Source organism: Dasypus novemcinctus, chromosome 10, assembly GCF_030445035.2.
Source record: "Dasypus novemcinctus isolate mDasNov1 chromosome 10, mDasNov1.1.hap2, whole genome shotgun sequence".
NCBI classification, from domain to species: Eukaryota; Metazoa; Chordata; class Mammalia; order Cingulata; family Dasypodidae; genus Dasypus; species Dasypus novemcinctus.
This window is the reverse complement of record NC_080682.1, coordinates 36,440,352-36,453,879: the sequence shown is the minus strand read 5'-3', so window position 1 is coordinate 36,453,879 and position 13,528 is coordinate 36,440,352. Positions and strand designations below refer to the sequence as shown.

At 35.3% G+C, this 13,528-nt stretch overlaps 1 protein-coding gene across 1 annotated transcript; it reads left to right on the top strand.

Moving 5' to 3' along the window:
• Positions 1-12,577: 12,577 nt before the first annotated feature.
• LOC111758631 (olfactory receptor 4C12-like) lies at positions 12,578-13,528 on the top strand. The gene has a single exon (XM_023585555.2). The coding sequence runs from the start codon at positions 12,578-12,580 to the stop codon at positions 13,526-13,528; it is 951 nt and encodes a 316-aa protein (XP_023441323.2).

Below are 13,528 nucleotides of genomic sequence, written 5' to 3'. Positions count from 1 at the left end.
TAGAGAGCAGACAACTGGGTAGGGGAGACAGGGCGGGGAAGGGGAGAGAAATAAATAAATAAATAATTTTTTTAAAAAGTACACTAAGTGAATTACACGTCTGAATTGGGCATAAGCATCAATTTTTTTGAACTTCTCTTTCATAGGCTTTTTGATCTGAGTTTACTAAAAAGAAAATATATTACCTTTATTATCAGTAAAATAATTTTAAAAGGTTTTATTTTTTTATCAATGATCTGGGTCCGCAATATCTCAATGACTGCTTTTCTAAGTAGATTGGTTGTTTCATCTATTATTCATAATTAAACATGTCTAAATATAATCTACCTATAAACTGAACCTTAGTGTCAACTTGAGTGAAAATACAATAAGTTTGCGCCTACTTCTCTCGGAATGCATTTGGAGAAGTAACATGTTCATTCCACAACAAGGGATCATATTTGCAGCAATCATTGATGCATCGTTTTTGCTGCTTTGCAACTTTACCTATTTTTTTACTTAAGTCAGGGGTTCTTAATAAGGGGTCCATAAGCTTGAACTGAAATTAGAAAACAAAACAAAACATTATTTTTGTGGGGAGTATTTCTTTTCCTCAGTTACTGACTTGAAAAAGATTAATAAGGGATGCTTCTTAAATAATTCTGAGTTATTGGACTGAGTTTAGTTTTGCTCTAAAGGCTTAACTACACATTCACCCCTACTCAGATAATTAGTTTCTTAATCAGAAAACTTCCAAATTGACCATGAGGTGCAGAGGTGCCCAAAGATGTACTTACCAAATGCAATGGATGTGTCATGATGATGGGAACGAGTGTTGCTGGGGGGGGGGGGGAGAAGTGGGGTGGGGGGGTGGGGTTGAATGGGACCTCATATATATATTTTTAATGTAATATTATTACAAAGTCAATAAAAAAAAGAATTAAATTCAATAGAAATTTATGGTGTGGGTAAACCTAAACAATTGCAGGCATCTCTTCATAAGACCTATCCCTACATACTTGCTCATTCTTGTTTTCTTGATGACCAGGTGGATGGTATTCTAACAATCACTTGATCAGAATTCTAACTTGATTTAAAAATCTCCAATAGCAACTTACATTAAAGAAGAAGAACTGAGGCTTTTATGAACTCAGCAACTGTAGAAATTTTCTCTGATTGATCACATCTCTGAAATCTGTTTTAAGCCTTTTCTTATTAAGCCAGTGCTAAGCCCATACTGAATCTAGAGGTAGTTCCTTTTGTCCTTCAGTGTCTGGATCCAAATGATTGGAATCTTAGAAACAAGCAGCATCTGTAATGTGTGGTTGGTTATGCCGATTTGGTCTTCAATCTCCATAAATTCCAGAGTCTATACATACTAATATTTTCATGCATGGTTACAGGGAAATATTTCAACAGTTATTTCTCAACTATAAGAAATTCAGGACGCTTAACTTTCAGTACCCAGAGGATTAGAATTAGCAGCTTCAGCCAAGATAACAGCAAAAATAATTCATCATGTTCTCTCTTGTGGTTTTGACTTCTGTGATCAAGATGGTGAGAGAGATTGCTGAGCTGGGTTGTCAAGCTTTATGGTGTGGTTTGGAAGTGATCTTTTAGTCTGGGATTTAAGGCACTTAAAATATGCTATCATGGGAGTATGGGTGCCCGAGCTAGTCAAAGCCTGTAAAACAATACTAAAATTAACTGTACAATATGTTATATATATAAAAAAACATAGGCCAGTGAAAACTGTTATTCTACCACTGATGCCCTGAAGATTGAGCATGTAAGCCAGATAAACTGCTCTCTAAGATTAACAACATGAATAATGCTTAAAAGCAAGAGCTTTGGAGTACAATAAAAAGTGCCTCCTAGGTCTGACTCTACTATTTATTAATTATGTAGAATTGGGTAAGTTTCTCAAACTTCTTATATCTCAGTTTTCACATTTGTACAGAGGGGTGATAAAGTACCTAAAACAAAGTTGTGTTGTGCAGTTATAGGAGCTAATGCTCGTAACCGGCTTGGAATGATGCCTGGCATAGACTGAAGTCTCGTTATCACCTGTTATATTCTGTACAAGAAAGGAGACGTGGTGTCAATGACCCATATTTCTGGCAAGTATTCTTAACTCATATATGTAGCTTCTTTTCTTTTCTCTTATGCTTAGTAGGATTCTGAAAAATAGAGAACTTAAGAGAGAAGAAAGGCCAAGTATTGCAAAACTGAATACTGAGTCACAAGGCATTATAACTCTTACTTATTTTTTATGGTATTTTGATACTTTGAAAAACTGTATGCCAACAAGAAAGGAAAATTTAGAGAAAAATGGACAAATTCTTGGAAACACATAAGCAGCCTAGATTGATGAAAGAAGAAATTGATTATCTCAACAGACTAATCACAAGTCAAGAGATAGAATCAGTCATTAAAAACCTCCAAGCTAAGAAGAGCACTAAACCAGATGGCTTCACAGGTGAATTCTACTAAGCATTCTGGAAAGAACTAACACAATCTTGCTTAAATTCTTCCAAAAAAATTGAAGTAGAAGGAACATTGCCTAGCTCATTCTTTGATGCAAGCTTTATCTTAATACCAAAGCCAGAAAAGATGCCACGAGAAAGGAAAATTATAGACCAATCTCTTTAATGAACCTAGATGCTAAATTCCTCAACAGAATATTTGCTAATCATATTCAACAACACATCAAATGAATTATACGCCATGACCAAGTGGGTTTTATTCCTGGTATGCAAGAATGGTTCAACATAAGAAAATCAATCAATGTAATACACTACATAAACAGATCAAAAGAAAAAAATCACATGATCGTTGCTATCAATGCAGAAAAAGCATTCAACAAAATACAGCATCCTTTCCTGATAAAGACCCTGCAAAAGACAGGAATAGAAGGAAACTTTGTGAAAATGATAAAGTGTACACATGAAAAACCCACAGTTAATATCATATATAATGGTGAAATCCCAAAATCTTTCCCCCTAAGACTGGGAACAAGACAAGGATGTGCCCTATCACTGCTCCTATTTAACATTGTGTTAGAAATACATGCTTGAGAACTCAGGCAAGAAAAAGACATAAAAGGCATCCAAATTGGAAAAGAAGAAGTAAAAATATCACTATTTTCAGATGACATGATCCTATACATAGAAAGCCCTGAGAAATTTACAACAAAGCTTCAAAAACTTATAAAGGAGCTCAGTAAAGTAGTTAGTTATAAGATCAATGCACAAAAATCAGTAGCATTTCTATACACCAATAATGAGCAATCTTAGGAAGAAATCAAGAAAAAATACCATTTACAATAGAAAATTTAAAAAATCAAATATTTAAGAATAAGTTTAACTAAAGATGTAAATGATTTATACACAGAAAATCGCACAACACTGTTAAAGGAAACCAAAGAAGACTTAACTAAATGTAAGAAGATTCCCTGTTCATTGATAGGAATACTAAATATCAAGATGTCTATCCTACACAAACTAATCTACAAATTTAATGCAATCTTAATAAAAATCCACACAGCAGTTTTACTGAACAGGATAAACTAACTATGAAATTTATTTGCAAGGAAAAGAAGCCCCAAATAACCAAAAACATATAGGGAAAAAAAAAATGAAATCAGAGGAATCATACTACCTGAGTTTAAATTATACTACAAAGCTATAGTGGTTAAAACTGCATGGTATCAGCACAAGGATAGACATATTGACCAATGGGATCAAATTGAGAGTTCTGATATAGATCCTTACATTTGGAGTATTTGATTTTTGACAAGGCCACCAAGCCCACTCAGTTGGGATATAATGGCCTCTTCAACAAATGGTGCTTGGAGAATTGGATGTCCATATGCAAAAGATGAGAGAGGAACACCATCACACATCTTATACAAAAATCAACTCAAGATGGATTAAAGTTCTACATATAAAAGCCAGAACCTTAAAGACCTTGGAAGACAATGTAGGGAAACATCTATTGGACCTTGTACTAGGAAATGGCTTCAAGAACTTTACACCAAAAGCATGAGCAGTGAAGGAAAAAATATAAATGGGACCTCCTCAAAATTAAAACTTTTTGCACTTCAAAGAAGTTTGTCAAGAAAGTGAAAAGACAGCCTATTCAGTAACAGAAAATATTTGGTAATCACATGTCTGATAGGAGCCTAATGCCCAGCATATATGAAGAAATCATATATCTCAAAAAATAAAAAGATGTAAAGCACATTTGAAGGATGGGCAAGTCTGAATAGACATTTCTCCAAAAAGAAATACAAATGGATAAAAGTTCATGAAATGATGCTCAACATCACTAGCTATTAGGGAAATGCAAATCAAAACTACAATGAGATACCATCTTACATCCATTAGACTGGTGGTTATTAAAAAAAAAAAAGAGGACTACAAGTGGGGATGTGAAGGAATGGGAACCCTCATCCACTGTTGGTGGGAACATAGAATGAACCAGCATTTGTGGAAGACAGGTTGGCAGTTCCTCAAAAAACTAGCTAGATATTTGTCATGACCCAGCAATTTCACTGTTGGGTATATAACCATTAGAACTGAAAGCAAGGACACAAAACAACATATGCACACCAATGTTCATAGCAGCATTATTCACCATTACCAAAATTTAGAATCAACCCAAAAGCCCATTAACAGATGAATCTATAAACAAAATGTGGTATATACATACAGTTAAATACTGCTCAGTTGTAAGAAGGAATACAGTACAAACACATGGGATAACATGGGTGAATCTGGTGTACCTTATGTTGGGTGATGCAAGCCAGGCTTTGAAGGACAAATACTACATGACCTTTCTGATATGAATTAAGCAAATTGTGCCATCTCAGAGAGCTGGAGTCTGGAAGATATGCTTACAGGAAACAGAGGGGAAGATGAATGCCCATACATACAGGTAAAATATATGATAAGGAAAGTGGTTGTGCAGTGATGGGATATGGCAGGGGTATAGGGATTCTCTTGGGTTGGGCTCTGCAGGCTTGATGGGGCTAGACTTGAGAGGATGGGTCAAATGGAATTGGAGAGAGGATTGGGGGGTAGCAGGTAAATATGGGGGTTGGCAGGTGTGTGGTTGAAGCTATAATGTTGAGAAATCTCTTTAGAAAATATAATAATAAAAGGTTACTGGTTTAAGGTATTGGATGGGGAGCCTTTGTCAGAGGTTGCACCTGAGGCAGGCTTCTAGGGAATGTGTGAGTGCTCATTTTGTCATAGTGTGTTATCTCAGTGAGTGGAGGCCCATACAGTGGGTGGGAAGACATTGTACCCCCATCCTGGGAGACCCGATGTTCTTAAACAGAGTGGAGGGTATCTCTTGAGAGCATGGGTGGCTCCTAATGGGGAAGAACAGACTACTCTGTCAATTCCTCAGCATTGTTGCAAGTATCTATGAATCTTTTCCTTTGAGCAGTGAAGCTTGGCTGTCACTGTGGGCCCTGAGGGGAGGGGGAGAGAAGAATAGAATAAATGGAAGAGGGGGTAATTGGGGGCAATGGAAGTGTCCTGCATGATCATACAATGATGGATACAGGCCATGTTAAATTTCACCAAAATTTTATAAAAGTGTATGGTCTAAAATGTTAACCATAACATAAAATATTGACCATGGTTATTAACTATGTTTCAATATTTGTACATCAGTTATAGAAAACATAAATACACATGTAAAAGGATCCTTGTTGGGGAAGGGGAGAAAGGGGGAGAATGTTTGGTATATGAGAGTCCCTTATATTCTGTATGTGACTTTGCTGTGACCTAAAACTCTTTCGAAGACATCCTGAAAAACAAAAGAGAGATAAGACCCTTAGAAAGAAATGGAAGAGATTTCCCTGCCACTATACATACAGGACAACATCTACTACAGTGATGAAAGGCAAAACATAAAAACAAAATTTCTATAATATTTTTTGTTTTTTTATTACTCCAATTTTTTCACTTTATTTTAGTTTTTCTAAATTATTATGTATTTTATTTCTAATGTTAAAACCTATCATTACTACTGAATTTGCCAAGTAATTGAATTTGGCAATATATTAGGCTTCATTTCTGAAGAAGTTTTGGATCATAGATGGGTTCAACTATGGCAGAGGAGGAGCATTGTTGTGGGGTGTCATTGATTGAGGATGCATGGGAGGGAGTTCGCATGGACATGCATATAGGGTATATAGATATTTTTGGATGTTCAATGGGTATTGACACAGAAGATTCACATGACAACTGAGGGAGTGCTGGGTTCCCATCCTGGGAACCTCTGTTGCATTCCCCAGTGGAACAGTAAAAATTCTCCAAGTGCAAGGGCAATGACCAGTGAAGAAGGATGGTCCAATGATGGGTCCTTGATATTGATGACTATGCTTACTAGCCTGTTGTGCTTAAAATTTCAACTTTGCCTACAGTTGCAGGATGCCAAAGAGTTACCTCCTGAGAGCCTCTATGTGCTCAAATGTGGCCACTTTCTAAGTCAAACTCAGCAAATAAATGCATTACTTTCCTTCAGTGTAGGACATGACTCCTGGAGATGAGCTCCCTGGTGCTTAGGGATTACTACCAAGTTCCAGCTGGAATTAAAAATAGAAAATGACGTTGATTAAAAGTGAGAAATGATAGGTCAAATGAGTTTATATGGCCAAGAGACTTCAAAATGAGTCAGGAGTTCATCAGAGGGGTCACTTTTATGTATGTCTCAGCAGGATCTCACAGATAGCCAAAGCAGATACAATCGCAGGTAGTGGTGCTCCTGAGGGCTACAGAGACACCCAGGTCCTACTGTCATGTCAGATAGCGCTGGAGTTCAGTGCCTTGGCAGTGGGCTGTACTTTGGAATTTGTAGTCCTGAGTGTGAATAGAGTTAGACTCAGATGTGACTTCTCTACACATGCCTCTTTTGTCCCTTTTATTAAACCTGTATTTGGTATTGGAGTTGGTGTATACCAAGGAGCCTTGAATCTTTAGAATATCTATGTGTCAGTTGGGCGCTAAGCCTCAGTGGTGTTGCATCACCTGCTATCCAGTTCTTTGGACTTACCCAGGTCAACTGGCAGGGAAGTGAGGATGGACAACCACCACACCAAGGAACTGAGAGAGTCTACATCTGCAGGCACAAGAGTCCCATCCACTATTCATGTGGAATTGAAGGCCCCTCTCAGTTGAGAAATGGAGTGGGCATCACCCTCCCAGGGTCCTCTGATGGAGGGATAAAATATGGGTTAGAGTTTCATATTTCTTACTGGTATTCTACTATAGAATTATTGTGACTCTATCAATGGAAGAAATTATATCATTGATGTGGAGACAATAGCCACGGGAGCTGCTGAAGGCAGGGAGAGGGGAAAGGAAGTGTGATATGATGGCATTTTTGGGACTTGGAGTTGTCATGAATGATATTGCAGGGACAGATTCAGAACATTATATATCCTGCCATAACTCACTGAATGGAATGGGAGAGAGTGGAAACTACAACGTAAACTAAAATTCATGATGTGTGACTGGGGTACAAAATATATTCTTCAAATGCAATGAATGTACCACACTAATGAAAGAAGTTGCTGTGGGAAAAGTGGGGGTTGTGGGGAGTGGAGCATATGGGAACCTCCTATATTTTTTAATGTAACATTTTGTGTGATCTATGTATCTTTTAAAAATAAATAAAAATATTTAAAAAAAAATTTAATAGTGAGCATTTCATGCCAGATTAATCATTGCTTTAGTGAAAGGAATGGTATTTGGAGTTTCTTACACTTCCATTTTTGTTGTCATCGTAAATGAAACAATATTATTAAAAGATGATATATCATGACCTATTGGGATTTATTTAAGAAATGTAAGATTTTTAAAATAGAAAATCAGTCAGTTTAATTCATTAATAAACAAGATAAAGAAAAAAATATATGGTCATCTCTGTGGATGTAGAAAGTTTTGGCAAACATCATCCCAATTATGATAAAAAAAAACACTTGCAGCAATTTAGGAATAAAATTAAACATCTTGAATATCATGTGCATTAACAGAAAGCTTACATTTTGAATTAATGGTAAAATACTGCACCACTTTTCTTCTAAGTTTAGCAAGAAAGCAATGATGTCTGCTCTTTTGTTCTATTCAATAAAGTATTAGAAGTACTAGATGTACTAATTAGGCTTTAAAAAGAAAAAAGTGCATAAGTTGGGATAGGAAGAATTAATCTCTTCTTTATCTGCAATTTCTATGGTTGTGTAGTTAGAAAATAAACTAGTAGAATTAATAAGTGAATTTAACTACACACTTCTGGTAAAAAGAGCAGTGTATAAAAATTATATCTTCTACATTAATAATAAAAACATTGGAAAATGAAATTAGAAAACATTTTCGATTAGAAGAGATAAAATATATAGGAATAAATCTAACATATCATGTGAAAGAATTCTGCTTTGAAAATCTACACTACTAGATTTCAAGAGTTAATATAAAGATTCAATAATCAAGACAGTATGGTCTTGACATAAGGATAAGCATGCAGTTCAGTGGAACAGGGAAGAAAGTCCAGAAATTCACCTGTACGTATATCATCAATTGATTTTATTAAAAAAATGAAAAGTATTTTCAGGAAAAGACACATTAATAATTGGTTGTCCATATGGATTTAAATGAACATCAAGTGATAATTAACTCCCCACAAAAATAATTTGAATTTAATCATAAACTTAAAATTAAAAGTGAAAAGTATAAATCATCTTCAAGTAAACTAGAGCATATCTTTGCAAACTTGGTGTGAGCAGAGTTCCGAACTAATCTCAGTATGGTAAAAAACGTAAATATTAGAAGCCAAACATGATATATTTTAGAAAGGAACATACATGAGGATCTTTGTGACCTTGGGGTATGTAAAATTTTCTTAAATAAAAAAAAACTTTCATCATAAAAGAAATTATATATACACATCAACATTTATATTTGAACTTACGGTGATGAGAGAACTATAAAATAATAAGAGAAATCATAATTAGATCATGTTGTAAGATATCTGATGACATTTTTAATAATATTTAATGAACATCAACATATCGAAAAGAAAAAAGACAAATAAAACAATAGTAAAATGGTATAACATAAGGGCAAGCATTTCAGAGAAAAGAAAGAGGTGTAACTCATGGAACAATAATCAAATCATTATAAATCAGGAAAATGCAAATGAAACCAACACTGAGATGATATTTAATTTACAAAAATAAAAACATGAGAATACTATGTGATGTAGAGGGTATGAACCAGTGGTCTCTCATACAATGCTGCTATAAGTATGTATCTCAAAACTACCATAGGAAACAATTTTGCATTTTCTAGTACTCTTGAACATTTACATACATATGATTCATAGGTTTGATTCTTAGATTTATATGCAAAGAGTAGTATGGCACATAAATGCTTGTTGATGTGAATATGTCTTCATAGCAACCTGACAATAATCCCAAAAACGTGGAAACTACCCTGAAATCCATCCACCAACATTAGCTGTGAAGCACCAACACTACCAGAAGCACTGCCTAAACAAAAAAAAACAAAAAACAAAGCAGAGCTACAGATTTCAAAACACGTTTCTTAAAGTGCAAGCAGCTCCAGAGAGACAGAGTTCTTGTCTCTATGTGGCTTTAAGAGTTGAATTCTTGCATCATGAGAACTGAGATGTTCTTTGGGTTATGATGGAAGACAAATATAAATCTCAGTTCAGCCACCTGCTTTATTTTTTTCCTGGGTAATTTACTTAAATTCAAAGTGATTCAGTTTCTTCACCAAAAAACTGGGGATATTAATAGTGCCCACCACAAAGAGTACCACATAAATTATATTTAATATAGACATGGTGCTCAAAAGCACTTACTGTTGTTATTATTATTGAACAAAATTTTAACTGGTTAGTTGTAGAGTTCAATGAATATTTGCTGAAAAAATAGAAATGCAGAGTCTGCATTCTGATTCCAACAAGAAAGTAGGAGGAATGAATACCCATTTGGTTGCCAAATATTAAAGACTAAATAGTTGGGAGAAAGTGATGCTTCCAATATTAATTATTCTTCCCTTGAGGAACTCACTCAGGGATGATTTTACCTACTTAAACAAAACTATCTCTCTATGGCATGGGAACTGAATGAGTTGAGAAGGAAAGACAGTATATAGTTCTGGTCAGCACAATAACAAAGGCCGTGCATCTTCCTGATACACTGGGGCCAGACATGGGCATCCAGTAAAATGGTAGGAGAAAGAAGGACCAAAGTATTTGGCTGTGGGCAGAGCACTGATGCTGTGAAAAGTCCAGAAGGATTAGCATCATGAGATTTCTCATTCGGAGGAACTCAACCTGCTGCTGATGTCTTGGAAATTGGATTTATTTTTTTCTAGCATTAAAAATGACTACCCTATTATTAGATCCCTGTTGAACGTTATCAAAATTTCTTATAATAATTTGAAATACTCCTAGATTTCTGTGAGATCCATGGAAATGGAAACAGATAAGAGTAGCTGCTATTACTCCCTCTCAAAGACTCAAATTCCTTTTAAACACCAAAGCTGAATGAGTATACTTTCTGGGATAGTTTATTATGGAAGCAAGGTCAGGCTCAATAGGAAGTTATTGACAAACAGATGTACACTGGTAGGTAAAAAAGTCACAATTTTCTTGCTTTTGATTTTGTTTTGATCTTTTCTTTTCTGGAAAGAATGTTTCAGCTTACTAAATTAGTATAATCATGGTTCTGCTTGCATGCACACTGGATAAAAAATGCACAAACTTATCATTTTAAGATTTTATTAGTTTGTTAAAAATCAATAGATAGCAAATAAGTTGTTATAACACTCTATATGGTGTTTTTCAAAAATGTCCTCTATAATGAGGCCAGTTAAAATCCACAGCGTTCACATTTTAAATTCAGCACTTGATTAAAATGCTACAAGATGCCTACATCTTTAAAAAAAAAAGTCTTAGATGACTCTATTCATGCCCGTTTTTCTTCTTTCTCATCCCTTTCTTTCTCCCTCCCTTTCTTTGTTTCACATTATCTTCTACTCAGCTAATGCGTTATGATACTGAACATTGGTCAGCAGTGGAGATGGGAACATGAATAGGTCATAAGTCTTTTAAAGCATCACTTTCTCCCAACTATTTACTTGAATAGTAAACTGCTTTTACAGGTCTGAAAGACATACTCAAAGTTAAGAGTTAGATTTAGAAGAGACGTTTATTGAGAAAGTTAATGAATAACACAGACATTTGAAAAAGGCCCCCAGAAACCATCTTGATGTTATGTATTCTATGTTAAGTACTCATATTTTTTATGTTAAGTATTCTTTTAGCAGCCTGCTTTTTTTTATCTGATGAACTTTCTTTTTCACTTTTTGTTACCACTGTTCACTTGTTTCTCCTCATATTTGTAACTTATGTTTTCAGAATTTATGACTTTTGGAGATATTAAAAGCTACTTTATTACCACTTTCTTTTGTGGTATTTCTATGAGAAAAAAAACAAAAAAAATAATAGAAATTTTGCAAAAATTTAATCCTCACCACAATCCAATATATAATTATTTATTCTTTAACATGAAGAAATTGAATAGTGACAGGTAAAATTAATTAATATTACATAGTGGTTAAGGAATAATTCTACACTGGGATTCCAAACTGTCTTTGACTTTAATACCCCATTCTCTTTCTTTTTTTTTTTTTTTTTCAAATATTTCTGTTTTTCTCTTTACCTTTTACAAAAGAGAAAGAAAACCAATTTCTTTCTCTTTTGCCTTTTTTCTTCTCCCTTTCTCAGCAAAGTCTTCATGAGTGTTTACTTCTTGTCCAGAACTGTGGATGCAAGAATGGCTAAGGCTAAAAGAGTAAAAAGTCAAGATATTTGTCTTCAATGACCCATAGAATTGGACACACACACAAATGAATGTGAGACAACGTAGCAATTGGACACATACGGATGAATGTGAGACAATGTAGCAATTGCAGTAATTGGTATTCAACACAATTTCTTAGATATGGAGGATGTAGGAGCACCAACTTTCACTCATGAGAAAGTGGGGATATTTTCTAGGAAGACAAAACAAGAAAATGGATGGCTCATGGGGTATAGAGCCTGAAAGAATCTCAACATATTTTTAAAACATTTTGAATGATATTAGCCAAATGATTTTTACTTGTTTTCCAGTAAGTATGTCAAGCCACTTTGGGGCTAAGTACGTGCAACTTTGGATATCTGTAACTGAGCTGATTATATAACCTTTAATGGATAGGTTCTGGAAACCTGATACAAACCATTATTTTCCTAAATTAAAAATTGTACATTTTATTATAGAACATTAAAAGAAAGTCAGGAAATTATAAAAAAAAAAACAAAATAAACTCCACTTCTAGTGTGACCTGTTGAATAAAAAATGAGAGAGTTGATATAATTTTGCATTTCTTTTTGTACCAGGTAAAACTAGGAAAAATAAGGCACTCCATGGATATTCATAAGTGAAAATGCCATTACTGCAGATCAGTTGAATTATTTTTTTCAGGTAAATCACGTGGCAACTGAGTTGACTATAATGGAGAGGATGAATAATGTCACAGAATTCATCTTCCTGGGTCTGACTCAGAATGTGGAGCTTCAGAAATTTTCATTTGTTGTGTTTTTAATTGTCTACTTGGTCACCCTGGCAGGCAACCTGTTCATCATGATCACCATCAGTGCCAGCAGAGCCCTGGGATCCCCCATGTACTTCTTCTTGTCCTATTTATCCCTTATAGATGGCTGCTGTTCTTCCTCTATGACCCCTAAGATGCTAGCTGATACTCTGGCTGTGAGGAAAACCATCTCTTTCAGGGGATGCATGGCTCAAGTCTTTGCTGAGCATCTTTTTGGTGCAACTGAGATCATCCTGCTCACAGTGATGGCCTTTGACCGCTATGTGGCCATTTGCAAACCCTTGCACTACACAATCATCATGAGCAGAAAAGTGTGTGGCTTCCTCGTGGGAGTGGCTTGGGTCGGAGGTTTTGTCCATGCTACCATTCAGATCCTCTTCACAGTTTGGCTGCCCTTTTGTGGACCAAATATCATAGACCACTTCATGTGTGACTTGAATCCTTTGTTAAAACTCGTCTGCATGGACACCCATACCCTTGGTCTCTTCGTTGCTGCCAACAGTGGGCTCATATGTCTTTTAAACTTCCTCCTTCTGATTATTTCTTATATGGTCATCCTGTGCACTTTGAAATCTCACAGTTTGGAGGGGAGACACAAAGCCCTGTCCAACTGTATCTCTCATATAACTGTGGTCATTTTATTCTTTGTGCCCTGCACATTTGTGTATCTTCGCCCAGTGACCACCTTTTCCATTGACAAAGCTGTGGCCATATTTTATACCATGGTAACTCCCACGTTGAATCCCTTGATCTACACTCTCAGGAATGCAGAGGTGAAAAATGCTATGAGGAAGCTTTGGGATCAAAAGATGATTTCAATTGAGATATATTCAAGACAATATAAAAAATGA